General features: G+C 46.7%; 2 protein-coding genes across 4 annotated transcripts in view; one reads left to right on the plus strand and one right to left on the minus strand.

Moving 5' to 3' along the window:
* Positions 1 to 5,323: 5,323 nt before the first annotated feature.
* LOC311263491 (E3 ubiquitin-protein ligase TRIM21-like) lies at positions 5,324 to 6,961 on the plus strand (the record flags this gene model as incomplete). The annotated part of the gene is made up of 1 exon (XM_084363586.1): positions 5,324 to 6,961. One exon carries the CDS (start codon positions 5,324 to 5,326, stop codon positions 6,959 to 6,961), a length of 1,638 nt encoding a protein of 545 aa, XP_084219712.1.
* A 1,393-nt stretch (positions 6,962 to 8,354) lies between these two features.
* znf609a (zinc finger protein 609a) overlaps positions 8,355 to 15,707 on the minus strand; it is a 41,815-nt gene continuing 34,462 nt past the window's right edge. For 2 of the 3 annotated variants that reach the window (XM_084365054.1, XM_084365053.1), the window contains 6 exons: positions 14,585 to 14,672; positions 12,161 to 14,321; positions 11,361 to 11,742; positions 10,046 to 10,414; positions 9,795 to 9,864; positions 8,355 to 9,205 (listed from right to left, as the gene is read on the minus strand). In XM_084365054.1, the coding sequence (XP_084221180.1) occupies positions 9,196 to 9,205; positions 9,795 to 9,864; positions 10,046 to 10,414; positions 11,361 to 11,742; positions 12,161 to 14,321; positions 14,585 to 14,672 (3,080 nt within the window). In that variant the 3' untranslated portion in view covers positions 8,355 to 9,195. Of the gene's footprint in view, positions 9,206 to 9,785; positions 9,865 to 10,045; positions 10,415 to 11,360; positions 11,743 to 12,160; positions 14,322 to 14,584; positions 14,673 to 15,707 lie in introns of all 3 variants that reach the window. The other variant, XM_084365055.1, reaches the window with a different exon arrangement.

The raw sequence follows: 15,707 nt of genomic DNA on the forward strand, positions 1-15,707 counted from the left end.
AGCCGTGATCTCCACAGTAAATCTTCACATGGAAGTCCTCCCTGGAACACTCTTGGGGCAAAGCCGAAGAAGAACTCTGCTCCTTGGAACATGGATGGAAGAATAACAGGAAGAACCGTCCACCCGGAGATCTCTGATGCTACCGGCTGGCCAGCACTACCATCCTCCTCCTCCTCTACTCCAATGCAGAGCAGGACACAGCCGTGGTCAGCTGCTAAAGGAAAGACCAACAGCAAACATCCCGTACAACAAACTATCAAAATGCAAAACAGATTTGCTCCACTACGCCGAGATTCTGCATCTCCATCTGATGACCTGTACCACTCATCGCCACAGAGAAGGGTAAGGTCTGAACGTAAATCAGAAGCTAACAGGCCGCAGGCAAAGCTAGCGACTGGGCCCCAAACTCTGATTGTGGGAGATGCCACTGTTAAAGATGTGAGATTCATGTGCGGTGAAAACATGAAGGTTCTCTGTTTTCCAAAGGATATGGTTCCTGACATGACAGCGAGAATCCCTGGTATTGTTGCAGCAAATCCAACTGTCAAAAAGATAATTTTGCATACGGGGATGAATGACATTGTGAAGCAGCAGTCTGAAATGCTCAAACAAGATTTTACTGATCTGTTGAACACAGTCAGCTCCCTGGATGTTGAGGTTTTGATCAGTGGCCCCCTTCCACCAGTCAGAAGAGGTGCTGAGAGATTCAGCAGATTGATGGCACTGAACACATGGCTTTCCAAAGCATGCAATGTCCATTCTATGCATTTTTTGGACAACTTCAATTTCTTTTGGGACCGCAGACATCTTTTTAAGCAAGACGGACTCTTCCTAAATAGGTCAGGAGTCAAACTGTTTATGTCCAACATATCTTTCCGCCTGCGTCACCAATCTGTTCCCTCCACCAAGGACAAGAGGCAAGACAGGCCGAAACAAACGGGAGATAATCACAAAGGAAACCGAGCACAACCCCCAGCTGAAGTGAGCTCCACTCATGAGAGACGTCAGGACAAACAGGAAGAGGATTCTCTCTGTGAGGTTCAACTGTCTACACCACCCCAAACCCCACCCAGTTCACCATCTACTGTGGGCATGTTGTCGCCTTCGTCCCCCCTCATGGAGTTCACTGACCAAATGAACAAGCTGGTCATCGCTGGGACACAGTTTACCCCCCGCCCTACTGCAATTTTCTCTCCTCTCATTCCCCTGAAACACCCTCAGCCTTCGGTGAAGTTAAGACACACACCACCCCCACCCCTTTCACACAGGCATCATCCTCCCCAAGCTGATAAGAGCTCAGCACACTTAGATCTTTCTGTCTCTTACTGCTGATGTTTTATGGGTCCAGGCTCTAAAGATGTCACTCCTGACTATTCCCAGCGAAAGTCGGGGCCCAGTGTACTGGAAGCTTCTTCAGTTCATGTTATGATCGGTAATAGAAAAAGAATGTTTAAATTGCCAAGAAAGAGTGTAATGTCAAATTTAACATTCATTCCGGGTCCAGGCTACGAAGTTGATATCTTTAATGTCTTCCCCCCAGAAAAGCCGGGGCCCCTTGGAGTTCAGGTAGTCTCCTCGATTCCTGTGTTTACAGGTAATAGAAAAATGGTGAATTTGCTGAGACACAGGAAGTGCCTTAATAAATCTGCCAGTCTATTAAATTTAGCTCCCATTCCTCGTCAGCCACAAACTGTCACAAAAGATTGCACAGCTGGTTTTGATTCTTTTAATTTAGCTTTATTAAACATCAGGTCTCTGGCAGGAAAATCTTTTTTAATACATGATTTTATCATCAAACACAATCTTAATTTTATGTTTTTAACTGAAACCTGGTTAGACCAAGACAACAGTGCAGCTGTTCACATTGAATCAAGCCCTCCGAACTTCTCTTTCATAAGTGAGACTAGAAAGCATAAAAAAGGAGGAGGTGTTAGTATTCTGTTTAATGAGTTACTCAAATGCAAGCAACTGTTTTATGGAAATTTTACTTCTTTTGAATATGTGGCTCTTCAGTTAAACTCATCTTCTCGGGCTATATTTCTGAACATCTACAGGCCACCTAAATACTGTACAGATTTTTTTGATGACCTTGTTGAGTTACTGTCTCTTATCTGCACTGACTTTGATTGTGTGTTAATTGTTGGTGACTTTAACATCCATGTCGACAAACCTGAGGACAGATGGACTAAAGAACTGTGTCGTGTCCTTGATAACTTTGGACTCACTCAGCATGTGATGCAGCCCACACACAACAGGGGCCACATCCTAGACTTGGTTATCTCCAAGGGTCTGAACATTTCTAAGGCTCTGGTATCTGATGTTGCTCTCTCTGATCATTACTGTGTTCTCTTTGAGACTGATATATCTGTGTACACAAATGTTCAAACTGAGGTCGTCTCAAAGTGTTACATCACTGAAAACACCAGTGACATATTCATTGAGGCTTTCTCCTCCACACCTCCCCTCTCCAGGTTCTCCGTCAATGACCTTGTAGATCACTTCAGTTCTCAAGTTACAAATGTTATTGATGCCATTGCACCCATTAAAGTGAAGGTGGTCGCTGGTAAGAAAAAATTTCCTTGGAGAAATGCCGCGCTGGTCAAAATGGAAAAAAAGGAATGCCGAAAAGCAGAGCGCAGGTGGCGCAAAACTAAGCTCCAAGTTCATTTTGACATTTATAAAGAGAGACTTTACATTTTTAATTTAGAACTGAAAAAGTCAAGGCAGTCCTTCTTTTCAGACATTATCACCAAAAACAATAATAATGCACGTGCCCTGTTTGCTACTGTCGACAGGCTAACAAACCCTCCTGTGCCAGTAGCCTCTGAACATCTATCTACCAGGGCCTGTAATGAATTTGCATCCTTCTTCACTGACAAAATTCAGAAAATTAGACAAGCGGTCTGTGCCACCGTACCTGGTACAGGAGGCGTGTTATCCATGTGTCCACCGAAAACCAACTCTAACACCATGACACAATTTGACCAAATCAATGACAAAAACCTGCAAGAGATAATACAACATTTGAAATCTTCCTCATGCTGCCTTGATATTTTACCAGCAGGGTTCTTCAAAAAAGTTTCAGACTGCATGACTCCAGATCTGCTACAGATTGTCAACATGTCTCTACTTTCAGGTGTCTTCCCCCAAGCCATGAAAACTGCAGTTATTAAACCACTCCTGAAGAAGAACAATCTAGACACATCAGTAATGAATAATTACAGGCCCATATCGAACCTCCCAATTTTAAGTAAAATCATTGAAAAAGCTGTTTTTCAACAGCTGAACAATTACTTAATAGTAAATGGCTGTTTTGATGTTTTCCAATCAGGATTTCGACCACATCATAGCACTGAGACTGCTCTAGTCAAGGTCCTCAATGACATTCATTTAAACACAGACAATGGCAAAATTTCAGTCTTAGTATTACTGGATCTCAGTGCTGCGTTTGACACAGTCGACAACATACTACTGGGCCGACTGGAAAACTGGGTGGGACTCTCTGGTACAGCACTAAACTGGTTTAAATCCTATCTAAATGATAGAGACTACTTTGTGTCTATTGGTAATTACACATCTGAAAGGATGAAAATGACAAGCGGAGTACCCCAGGGCTCCATTCTGGGGCCTCTACTATTCAACATTTACATGCTCCCTCTAGCTCAGATAATGGAAAACAACAAAATATGTTAGTTATAGTCATAATTATGCAGATGACACACACATTTACATAACCATCTCACCAGGGGACTATAATCCCATACAAACGCTAAGTAGATGCATTGAACAAATCAATGATTGGATGTGTCAGAGTTTTCTTCAGTTAAACAAAGATAAGACTGAAATAATTGTTTTTGGAGCCAAGGAAGAACGACTCACAGTCTCTGCTCAGCTTCAATCTATAATGTTGAAAACTGCAAACCAAGCCAGAAACCTTGGTGTAATCATGGACTCAGACCTGAACTTCAGCAACCACATTAAGTCAATTACAAAGTCGGCCTACTATCATCTTAAAAATATATCCAGGATAAAAGGACTTATGTCTCAGCAGGATTTAGAAAAACTTATCCATGCAATTATCTTCAGCAGACTCGACTACTGTAACGGTGTCTTTACAGGACTCTCTAAAAAATCCATCAGACAGCTGCAGCTGATTCAGAACGCTGCTGCTCGAGTCCGAACAAGAACCAAAAAAGTAGATCACATCACTCCAGTTCTCAGATCTTTACACTGGCTTCCTGTCAGTCAAAGAATAGATTTCAAAATCCTGTTGTTGGTTTATAAAGCTCTGAATGGTTTCAGGCCAAAATACATTTCTGATCTGCTGCCACGTTATGAACCATCCAGACCTCTGAGGTCATCAGGCTCAGGTCTGCTTTCAGTCCCTAGAGTCAAAACTAGACATGGAGAAGCACCGTTCAGTTATTATGCGCCACACATCTGGAACAAACTCCCAGAAAACTGCAGGTCTGCTCCGACTCTCACCTCTTTTAAATCAAGGCTGAAGACCTTTCTGTTTGCCACGGCCTTTCACTGAAGCAATTTTAAGACTTTGAACTGCACTGTGACTTTTATTTTTTCTCTGTGATATTTTAGCCTACTTTCCTATTTCTTAACTTGTCTTAATGTTTTGTTTTAATGTCTATTTCTTAACTTGTTTTAATGATTTGTTTTAATGTATTTTAAATGCTTTTACTGTAATTGTATGCGCCTGTAAAGCACTTTGAGTTGCCTTGTGTCTGAATTGTGCTATACAAATAAACTTGCCTTGCCTTGCCTTGAGGTGGAGCTCATGATGAACTACTTTGTATAGAAGTGACACTCAGTCTTTTCATTCTGGATTCATCTGCTGGTTATTTTCTCCATTGATTGAGAGTAGTGAGAACAATAAACTTTCCTTTGCTTACCAGGCTTTGTTAGTGCAAGGAGGCTGCATTTAGGCTTGGGTCTACAGGCGGGTCACTCTATTATCAGAACCATGTGGTGAAGGTCCCAACAATCATAGGGATCAGACACTGTCGAGGCTTGGACAGAGACTTTTGGTGACATCCTGTGGTTTAAGGAACCAGGATGTTTGCAGTGGATCCTTGGGGCCCTGTGGGTTGTGAGTTTAGGCGTCTATGGAGACTGCCTTTGCAATGACTTGGTCAGCATCAGTGTTTGTGGCATCCACCTGAATGTCAGGACCCAAGGTTTCCCAGCAGAAAGTTGTATTGTAACAAATTGATCAATGTTGTTCACTTCACCTGTTCACCTTGTGAGACTATTCTGAACTTTTGTATTTATTGTTTTGCTTTCACTCTTCTGTCCTCAGACTGTAAACATGTCTGCTGCCAGCTCTCTGCTGACTGAAGATCAGTTCCTGTGCTCCATCTGTCTGGATGTGTTCACTGATCCAGTCACCATACCATGTGGACACAACTTCTGTAAAACCTGCATCACTGAACACTGGAATAAAAATGACAAGTGTCAGTGTCCCAACTGTAAAAGGGTTTTCAACACCAGACCTGAGCTGCAGGTCAACACATTCATCTCTGAGATGGCTGCTCAGTTCAGACAGTCAGCTCAACAGAAAGCCAGCAGCAGCAGCTCAGAGCAACAAGTTTCCAAACCAGGAGAAGTTCCCTGTGACGACTGCACTGGAACCAAACTGAAGGCCCTGAAGTCCTGCCTGGTGTGTCTGGCCTCCTACTGTGAGACTCACCTGGAGCCTCATCTGACAAAGCCAGGCCTGAAAAGACATCAGCTGATCGACCCTGTGGAGAACCTGGAAGGCAGGATGTGTACGAAGCACGATAAACTGCTGGAGCTGTTCTGTAAGACCGACCAGATGTGTGTCTGCATGCTCTGCACTGTTTTAGACCACAAGACACATGATGTTGTTCCTCTGAAAGAAGAATATGAAGGAAAGAAGGCCGAGCTGGGGAAGACAGACGCTGAAATTCAGCAGATGATCCAGAAGAGACGACTGAAGCTTCAGGAGATGAAGCGCTCAGTGGAGCTCAGTAAGAAAGATGCAGACAGAGAGATAGCATCTGGTGTTCAGGTCTTCACCGCTCTGAAGGAGTCTGTTGAGAGAAGCCAGGCCGAGCTCATCGACACCATCAAAGAGAAGCAGAGAGAGACAGAGAAACAGGCTGAAGGCTTCATCAGAGAGCTGGAACAGGAAATCTCTGAGCTGAAGAAGAGAAGCTCTGAGGTGGAGCAGCTCTCACAGTCTGAAGACCACCTCCACCTCCTCCAAAGCTTCCCATCACTGAACGCTGCTCCACCCACCAAGGACTGGACAGGAGTCAGCGTCCGTCCACCTTCATATGAGGGAACTGTGGTGAGAGCTGTGAATCAGCTGGAGGAGACGCTCAGCAAACAGATGAAGAAGCTGCCTGAGCTGAAGAGGGTCCAGCAGTATGCAGTGGATGTGACACTTGATCCTGATACAGCAAATCCTGATCTCATCCTGTCTGATGATGGAAAACAAGCTAGACTTGGTGATGTGAAGAAGAATCTCCCAGACAACCCAGAGAGATTTGATAAATGTCCCTGTGTTTTAGCAAAGCAGAGTTTCTCTTCAGGAAGATTTTATTTTGAGGTTCAAGTTAAAGAGAAGACTGAGTGGGATTTAGGAGTGGCCAGAGAGTCGATCAACAGGAAGGGACAAATCACATCATCTCCTCAGGATGGTTACTGGACGATATGGTTGAGAAATGAAAATGAGTACAAAGCTAATGCTGACCCTGCAGTCTTGCTCTCTCTGAAGCGTCAGCCTGAGAAGGTGGGGGTGTTTGTGGATTATGAGGAGGGTCTGGTCTCCTTTTATGACGTTGATGCTGCAGCTCTTATCTACTCCTTTACTGGCTGCTGCTTCACTCAGAAACTCTACCCACTCTTTAGTCCTGAACTTAATGATGATGGTAAAAACTCTGCCCCTCTGATCATCTCTCCTGTCAATCACACTGAGTAGAACAAACATTTGATTTTCTACAGAAAGATTCACATCAGTTAATGTAATAAATGTTCATTTACTGGTGATTTAGATAGATTCAGATTCTGATCAATGTGCTTTTTTCCTTTTTTTCTACAAATGTGTTTATTTAATGTGTCACATTGATTTTTACTACAACAACACACCAGTTTTACCACATTGATTGATATTTAATGTACTATCATTTATTCTAATAACTGCATCACCTGCCTTCAACACTGTTAAATCAGAAAACAATGTACTCAGAAATATGAAGCATTTTTTGTCTGATCGTTGTAAATATAAGAAGAGCTGCATCCTGACAGAACTTTTGTTAACGAACAAAAAGTCATTTGATTTAGATTTTCTTTATGAATAAAATAGAAAGACATTTTATTGTGTCTGATTCATTATTTAGTTTAGTGTCACCAGACATGACATTAACAGTAAATGTAGATATAAATTAAACAAAAAATGTGACATAATTTAATTTCTGTCCTGTCTCTATTAGTCCACCTATTTAATGTTCAATTTCATTTATTCATTTTTAATTTTATTTATTTCTGTATTTGTTTTCTTTTACTGTCGCATTTTACAACATAATACATAAATAAATGAAATGGTTGTGCAATGGAAATCAATAGGGGATAATATACAATAGTGAATAAAGCAAATTAAAACAGAAATCAATTGATGTCACGTCTTGAACCATTTATTTATTTATTTATTTGTTGTTGACTTTGTCAGTTTCAATCCTTCATAGTGAAAGATATTCACCCGAGTGTCCTGCAGCTGCAGCCTCAAATTCTGCTCCTGACATTTATATTTTAAACTTCGATCTCTGAAAAATGTCTCCGCACTGTGAAGGTCTCTAAAGCTTTGGTGCCATCTGGTGGTCATACTGAGAATGACTCAATCAGCTACACATCCACCAGCTTCATCAGAAAAGGAACAGTACACCCAAAATGACGGACGACCTGTATGGAGCCATTTTGTTTTTGTGTGCAGAACCTGCCTGAGAAAAATCCTATTTTTAAGTTTTCTTCAGTATGAAAGTAATCCAGTAATAGTTGTCTGCACGTCCTCGTGTACGCTGCAAACAGGTACTACTTCTAGCTAATTCTGCAGTTTTAATGGTGTTTCAGAGTATTTTATTTTTTATTTGGTTGTTTTTCTGTTTTAAATCATCTCCAGCTGCTTCAGCTGTACAGCAGAATGCTGCAACTCTGTTTTACTGTGAAGCTCCTGAGATGCTTTGTGGACGAGACTTCACCTGACTTTCATCAGCATGGAGGGAGGAGATGATGGCTGAGTTTTCATTTCTCGCTCCATCCTTTTGTTGTTATTTATTCCAACATATTTCGGGGGAATGAATGACGACACTTAGCTTGGGCGCCGTTCCACCAGCTACAGGTTTAATATCAGATCAACAACAGTAGAAAAACAGAGGCAGAGGCTACCAGACAAAAAGAAGAGTAGGAAATCGAACAGCATCCAACAGGCTCTTTAAAATAATTCCTCTGTACAGTATTTACACACACACGCACACACACATACATACATACACAGAGTACAGTACAGCTACACACTGAGGAGGAGGAGTCTGACGCCGCCCGTCAGTCTGAGGATGCAGCATCAGTCCAAATGCTGTCCTCTGATTGGTCCGTCCTCCTCCGTCCACAGTATTTTTTATTTCCTGTGAAGCTGAGGTACTTCCAGGTCAAAGCGTGACGACGTCCGGTGGCGTTCAGGGCCGAGTCGCTGGTTCTCAGAGAGGTCAGAGGTCACTGTGGATAAAGTCTGGCGTCACAGCCACGCAACTGAAGGCTCGGCAAACAGGAAGTGACTGCCCCCCCGACTTCCTCAACTGAAGCAGGATGCCGTCACGACTCTGAACGCTCCCTACTGCCGCCCAGAGCTGTCCAACCCGCCTGCCTCCAAAACAACAACAGCAGCATCTCATCGTGTCTCCACCCGCCATGTCCTCTTTGTCCAAAACCTCCGCTGCCCACCCTCCCGAGCACCATGGTACCGTCTGGAAGCAGCAGGACCAGTGGAACCAGAATCAGGCCTTCAGTCCTCCTGAAGCCTCAGCAGTCCAGCGAGGGGCGGAGCAGCTGGCTGGACGTCCAGGCAGAGAAATCAAACGTACACAAACACCATTGAACTGATGTTGAAACAGAAATGCTTCCTCATGTGATCTGGTCACATGACTCCGGGCGGGGTGGGGCCAATCAGGTGTGCCTGCAGACAGGTGAGAGGACATTATTGATCAGTTTAAAGACCTCAACAAATATTATGTAAAGGAACAGTGCACCCAAAAATAATTCAGCCATTAACTTTTAACTCTGACGCTGAACGCTGACCTTTGACCTCAGAGAGTTCAGGCTTTAATTAATTAATTAATTAATTAAAGTAAACTTTCCACAACATTTATTATTTATTCTGATTTCTTTTATTCCTTTAGCGAAAAATGACAGTGCTCATGTCTGACCACTAGGTGGTGCTGCAGACTTGATATAAACTCACTACAGTGGACAGATTCGACAAGAAGACACACACACACACACACACACACACACACACACACACACACACACACACACACACACACACACACACACACACACACACACACACACACACACACACATCTCTCTCTGTGTGTTACTGTTTTTATCTTTGTGCTTCAGAAATGATGTTAAAGTTTATAATAATAATTTAAAACTATAAGAGAAGAAACACAATGTTGTGAATATAGAAGAAGTCATCAGTGTGTGTGTGTGTGTGTGTGTGTGTGTGTGCGTGTGCGTGTGTGTCTTACCGTTCTCACCTCCGTGCGGGGGGGTACATGGACGGTGCGGACGCTTGCTGACTGGCGACGATGGCTGAGGAGGAGAGGCCTGTGAGAGACAGACGGACATCAGACGGATCCAACATGGCTGAAACGGCTCTGATAAGAGACCGTTTGTATTTGACGACTGAAATAACATTTGTGTTTTTACACTTTTGTGAGTTTGGTTCAGAATAAAGTTCTGCTCAGTTCCTCCTGAAGTCTCTGTTCTGAGCGTGTGCGAGTCTCACCTGAGGCGTACGACAGGTCGTACTGTCCCGGCAGCAGTGGGTACCCCAGGTGATGATGGGACGGCAGGATGCGTTGGGACGGTGAGGATCGCGGCCGGTCGCCCTCTCTCTCCCGGTCTCTCTCTCGCTCCCGGTCTCTGTCCCTGTCTCTGTCCCTGTCCCTCTCCCGGTCGTGCGGGGTCTTGTTGTCTTGGATGGACGGGGATTTGCTTTTGTACTGGCTGGCGTGCTGCTGCAGCAGGTCCAGAGCTTTGGCCTCGCCGGGCGGCTTCACTGTGGGACTGGACCTGGAGGCCTTCTCCCCCTCCTCCCCCGGCGCCACCTTCCCTCCGTACGAGGGGAAGGAGTAACCGGCCGGCAGGTACGAGCCTGAGGACAGAGACACGTCTCAACTACAGCTGACACAGCATCCATGCTCATCCCCCCCGTCAACAGTCTGATCGTGACACATATTATATTCATGCAACTTGACTGTCAAAAGAAGAAGATTCAAAAGCAGCACTCTGAGATCTGAAGACAGAACTGATCCAATACTTTGATCAATCATTCAGAACCAGCTGACTCAAATGAAACCTGGTCGTCCAAATCCAGTCTCATAGTCTGGAGTCTGTTTGGTTTCTGTTCCTGTTTTAAAAGACAGATGCATCGCCGCACCAACATGCACTGCTCCTCTGTCTGAGGACACGTTTGGTTTAAACCTTTTAGAAGATGTCTGTTAAAGATTTTACTAAAAAGTCAGAAAATGATGAAGGATGTCAATCACATCCGTGAACTGAACACAAAGGAGATGTTGTCAGAAACCCACAGTTTACTGTTCGTCTTTGACAGAACGACAGCACTGCCGTTTCTTCTTCTCTGTTCATAATGTTTGTTCATCTATTGAATGTTTTAAATCAAAATTCTGTCCAAGTCTTACAAATATATAAAATAAAGAAGAAGCATAAATCATGATTTTAGGAGGTGGTGTGTGCTGGAACTAGAGACTGAGTTTGTCAAGAAATAGTTACAGATTAAAGCTCCTCTTAACGTAGAGATTCAACAAGAGATGCGACCTAAAAAGATCTTTAAACATGTTGGGAGTAACTTTAAAATTTAGGACAGAGTCACGCTCGCTCTTCACTCCCTGCCTCAACCCTTCATGCTAAGCTAAGCTAGCCAAATCCTGACTCCAACTCCGCTCTGACACACATCACGAGGCTGATAGAAATCTGAACATCTCACTCTCAAACAGAAAACAGCATATTTCCCATAATGTTGAACTATTCCTTAGACTTTTCAGTTGTTCTGTCGGACCTCTGGTTCCTCGGCTTCTTACCGGGGTAGTTCTGCATCATGACAGAGGGCATGCCTCTGTAGCCGGGGTGGCTGGGCTCGTAGCCGTGGCTGTAGGCATAGGGTCCGTGCATGTAGGGCATGTAGCCCTGGTGCTGGGCGAGGGGGGAGGAGAACTGCATGTGGGGGGGCCGGGCCTCCTTCCCTCCTCCCCGGTGCTCCTCTGGAGGCACCTGAGTCCTGCCCTCCGCCCCTTCCTTCACCTCCTCTTTCTGGAGGCCCTCCTTTGGCCGCTGCCGCTCCTCCTTCCCTTTCCTGTCGCGCTCCCTCTCCCTTTCATCCTTCCACCTGTCCTCCTCCTGCGGTTTAGGAGCTTCTGAGTATTTGTTGGGGTAAACGTAGGGCCACAAGCGCGAGTCCGGTTCCTGCAGAGAAGAAGAAGTGTTGGTTAAGACAGCAAACAGAGGTAATATCTGATTAAGATCTTAAAATAATGTCCTCTGGAGACAATCTGCTGCCAATCTAAATGGAGTGGGAACGTCAACAACGAGCAGAGACTCCGCTCTTTTCTCATTCAGCTTAAGAGATTTAAAGCAACATTATGTGTCTCATTACAGGGACTACTCGTGTTTACTTTTCAACATCTGCAGCAACATAATGCTAAAAAAACTCAAACTCAAAGATGCTTCATTAGCTTTTGTTACCTCCGAGGGAACATGTTTTAATGTTGACCAATATATGAACTGAGGATTAAACGTGTCTGACAGACTAAAGAACTTTAAACACTGAGGCTGCTGATTCACATGTTGATCTGAATCTTCTGATCGATGAACTGACAGTTACCTGTCTGTACCACATGGCGGGTTCTACACCTGCCGGCCTGCTGGACTCCATCCCTGACTTGGCCTCCTCTTTCCCATGATGCCCTGCTTCACTCAGCTTCATCTTTAGACCCTCAGGCTGGGTGGTGTGGGCCTTAGGGTCCTCTCCCTTTGCCATGATGACCGACTTGGCCTGTTCGGAGGCTTGTGGGGGCTCTTTGGGCTTCGCTGGGTTCAGCACCCCCTTAGCGCCTAAGTCGGTGAGGCTGGGGGCTCTGGACAGGGTGGGGGGCACCGAGGCCTTCTGTTTCCACTCCTCTTTCCCACTAGCCTCCCGCTCTTTGCCCTCAGCCTTCTTGTCGGCGTGCCGCTGCCTCTCCTCGTACTGCTGGCGGTAGGCTGGATTAGAGGCCAGCAGGTGGGCGTGGTAGGCCTGGTCAGGTGAGTAGGAGTAGGGGGGGACGTAGTACTGGTTGTAGTACAGAGGCTGGGTGTACATGTTGGAGCGCTGCTGGATGACTGACGGCTGCTGAGGTCCCGGCTCCACCTTCCTCTCCTCTTGAGGCTCCACCTTCAGTTTGAGCTCCTCCCCCACCTCCGGCTGCTCCTCCTCCTTCTTCACCTTCACCTGAGCTCCTTCCACATGAGGCGGTGCTGCGGGTGCTGCTCCTGGGCTGGGGTTGGGGTAGTTGGGAGAGTAGTAGGAATCGTAGTTGGGGTAGTACGGTGATTCCTTGCTGGGAGCCTGAGGGGGGAACAGTGCCTTCTTGGCTCCTTCACGAGCCCCTTGGTCAGGCTCAGACTTGACCTTCACCCCCTCCGCCTTCCCCTCTCCGTCCTCCCCGGCGTCAGAGATGTCAGAGTAGGCGGGGCTGCTGGTTTTGACGGACGCATTGTCGGCTCCATTTTGGTTGATGTGTAGGGGGGGCGCGAGGCCGGCCTCCATCCTGCTGGCCACACCGATCGACGGGCTGGGAGCGTTATCTGAGAAGCTGTACACCTTGTCAGCCTCGGCCTTGATGCTAGCCAGCCGGCTCTGATGAGCTTCTGAGGAGCCGTTGAGCATTGGGTCAGAAGACTCAGAGTATGGGCTCTTCCCCTCCTCTGGCCTCCCTCCCTTACCCATCGCCTTCGGACTGTCCCCCTCCTTCCCTCCCTCCCTCTTCTTCTTGTCCTTCTTTTTCTTGTCCTTGGGGAGGGTGGGGCTGCTGGCGGGGTCAGCCAGTGGAGGGGGTTTAGGTTGGATGTTCTTCAGCTGAGGGCTCTTGGGGACGGACTGAACCACTGAGCCCAGAGCAGGAGAGGACGCCTGCAGGGCGTAGGGCGAGGGGGCGCTGGGGGCCGCGGGGGCCACAGGTCGGGCCGGCTTCAGGCCTTTCTGGGTCAGTTTATCAGGCTTTCCTCCGGCTGCCACCTTCTTGGCCTTTCTGTCGTCCATCCCATCGTTGCTGGCCTCGTCTGTCAAACACGCCCCCTCCTCGCCGCCGTCCGTCACCTCAGGTTCAGCCTCACCCGCCTTCTTCTTCCCCTTTGACGTCAATTTCCCTGGTGAGGGGGATGGGGCATCAAATCCCCGTCCTTTCGGTGTAGTGGAGCGGGCGGGGGAGATGGCGGCACCATTGCAGGAGGCGGGGTCAGGGTGGAGGGTGGGTTCATCTCCATATTCACTGTCGCCATCCTGGTCCAATCGGACGTCGTGGTCGTTATGGGCTCGAGCCTGGTGGTACTTCAGCCCGTTGATGTGCTTGTACTTCTTGTTGCAGTTGGGGTGTGGGCAGTCTATGAGCACGGGGGAGGGACAGGTCCGATCCAGCTGTGGAGGGGGCAGGGGGTCAGATTTACCTCCAGGGAGGGGCAGAGCAGCGCCGGTGGAATTAGTCCTCATTCGCTTTGAAGCCTTGGTGTCCTCTGAGCTGGAGGTGGGCTCCATGTCAGAGGCAGGTTTGGTCTTCCTCTTAGCAGAGGACGGACTGGCCTTGACGTCCTCGGCGCCGCCGGCCGTCTGACTGCCTCGTCGACCTTTGCTGTTGGCAGCGGCACCGCGTGTCTTGCTGCTGCCGCTGCCTTTGTTGTCTGAGGAGTTGCTGTTGTCGTTCAATGGCGTGTTGCTACTGGGACGCATCCTCTTTCCCCGACCACGACCGCTCCGCATTTCCACGTCGCTGGTGGGAGACTCGCAGAACCTGAAGACAACAGAATGTTAGTGAGCAGCTAATAGAAGCTGGTTAAACCTGATTTAGTTCATAAAAACCTGTTCAGACTGTTCAAATACGTTTTGTGATTAATCCAGATTGTATCCAGATGGATTTTAGCAAAAAAACGGCCCCTCAAATCTGGTTATGTTACCAATACACATCTCAACATACACTCCGATCACTAAATGTTTGTTGGAGTGCACAGGTAGAATAAGTCTGTGTATGTTTCAGTGAATGCAGGGTGTGTGCACCTTGGAGGGGCCCAGTCATGTCTTGTGCAGTCCAGCAGGGTCCCAACATACGTCTTGTTCCTCCAAGTGACGTTAACAACCAGCATGCCTACAGACAGACAGACAGACAGACAGACAGTTACACCTGTACAGAGAGCATAGGTCGGAAAGAACACAATCTGAACTGAGAGTCACAGAAAGTGTTTCTGCAGCAGGAAACAGACGTGTCAGATGAGAGGTCCCTCCCTACAGGGAAGCAGATGTTGAATGGTTTCATCCCAACATCGCACCCAGCAGGTTCCTGAGGTGGAGCCTCATCAATGATTCAGTATCAGTGTGACTAATTGCAGAGAGAAACTGAGTATTTTAGCAGAACTTGCCCCTCAGAGGAGCAGATCAAAGTGTCCAGCAGCAGAAACAGCTCAGCGTGCAGCTGATGTGTGAACAGCTTCCTGCCAGAGAGAGCAGAGGTCCGTCACCTCCACTTTGTCTCTTCAACGCCTGCCACGGGCCGCTCAGTGTGTGTGTGTGTGTGTGTGTGTGTGTGTGTGTGTGTGTGTGTGTGTGGCGCTGACAGGGGTGGTGGTGCCCACAATGCCAGAACGAGGCAACCTGCCAGCCAGGATCATCTATCATATGGAGACGGGCTTCAAAAGAACATGAACACAAGGCACCGTTTCTGGATTCTGGGGTTTTCTTCCCACTGTGATGTCTTGTTTGACATCACATGTTGCGACTGCAGCAACACAATCAGCAGCGTGGCACCGTCAGGTTCCTGAGGTTTGGTTCAGACATGGCAGTGATACAAGTCCTGTTTATAATGAAGAAGAGGTGTGGAAACGACTCCATTCTGAGGCGGCAGAGTCAGAGCAGAGACGGGACATAATGGGAGTTTGCAGCATAAATAAAATGATGTAAATTACTGTGTACTACTGCTGATTTTCAGGTCTCAGCTAGGCATAAAGTTATGTTGCCACATCACCTGCTCACACTGAATTGTGGGTAGTTGTGTAAGCTAACTGACCCTTACAAAAAATCATGTAGGCTTTTAAGCTTTTTCTATTTTTGATTTCAGGTCCCGTCAGGGCTGAGTGACCGGGAGGGAGACATCCGTGGTTTGTCCTTATATACTACGGCTACACTA

This window comes from Pagrus pagrus (genome assembly GCF_965226575.1).
Source record: "Pagrus pagrus genome assembly, chromosome: 10".
NCBI classification, from domain to species: Eukaryota; Metazoa; Chordata; class Actinopteri; order Spariformes; family Sparidae; genus Pagrus; species Pagrus pagrus.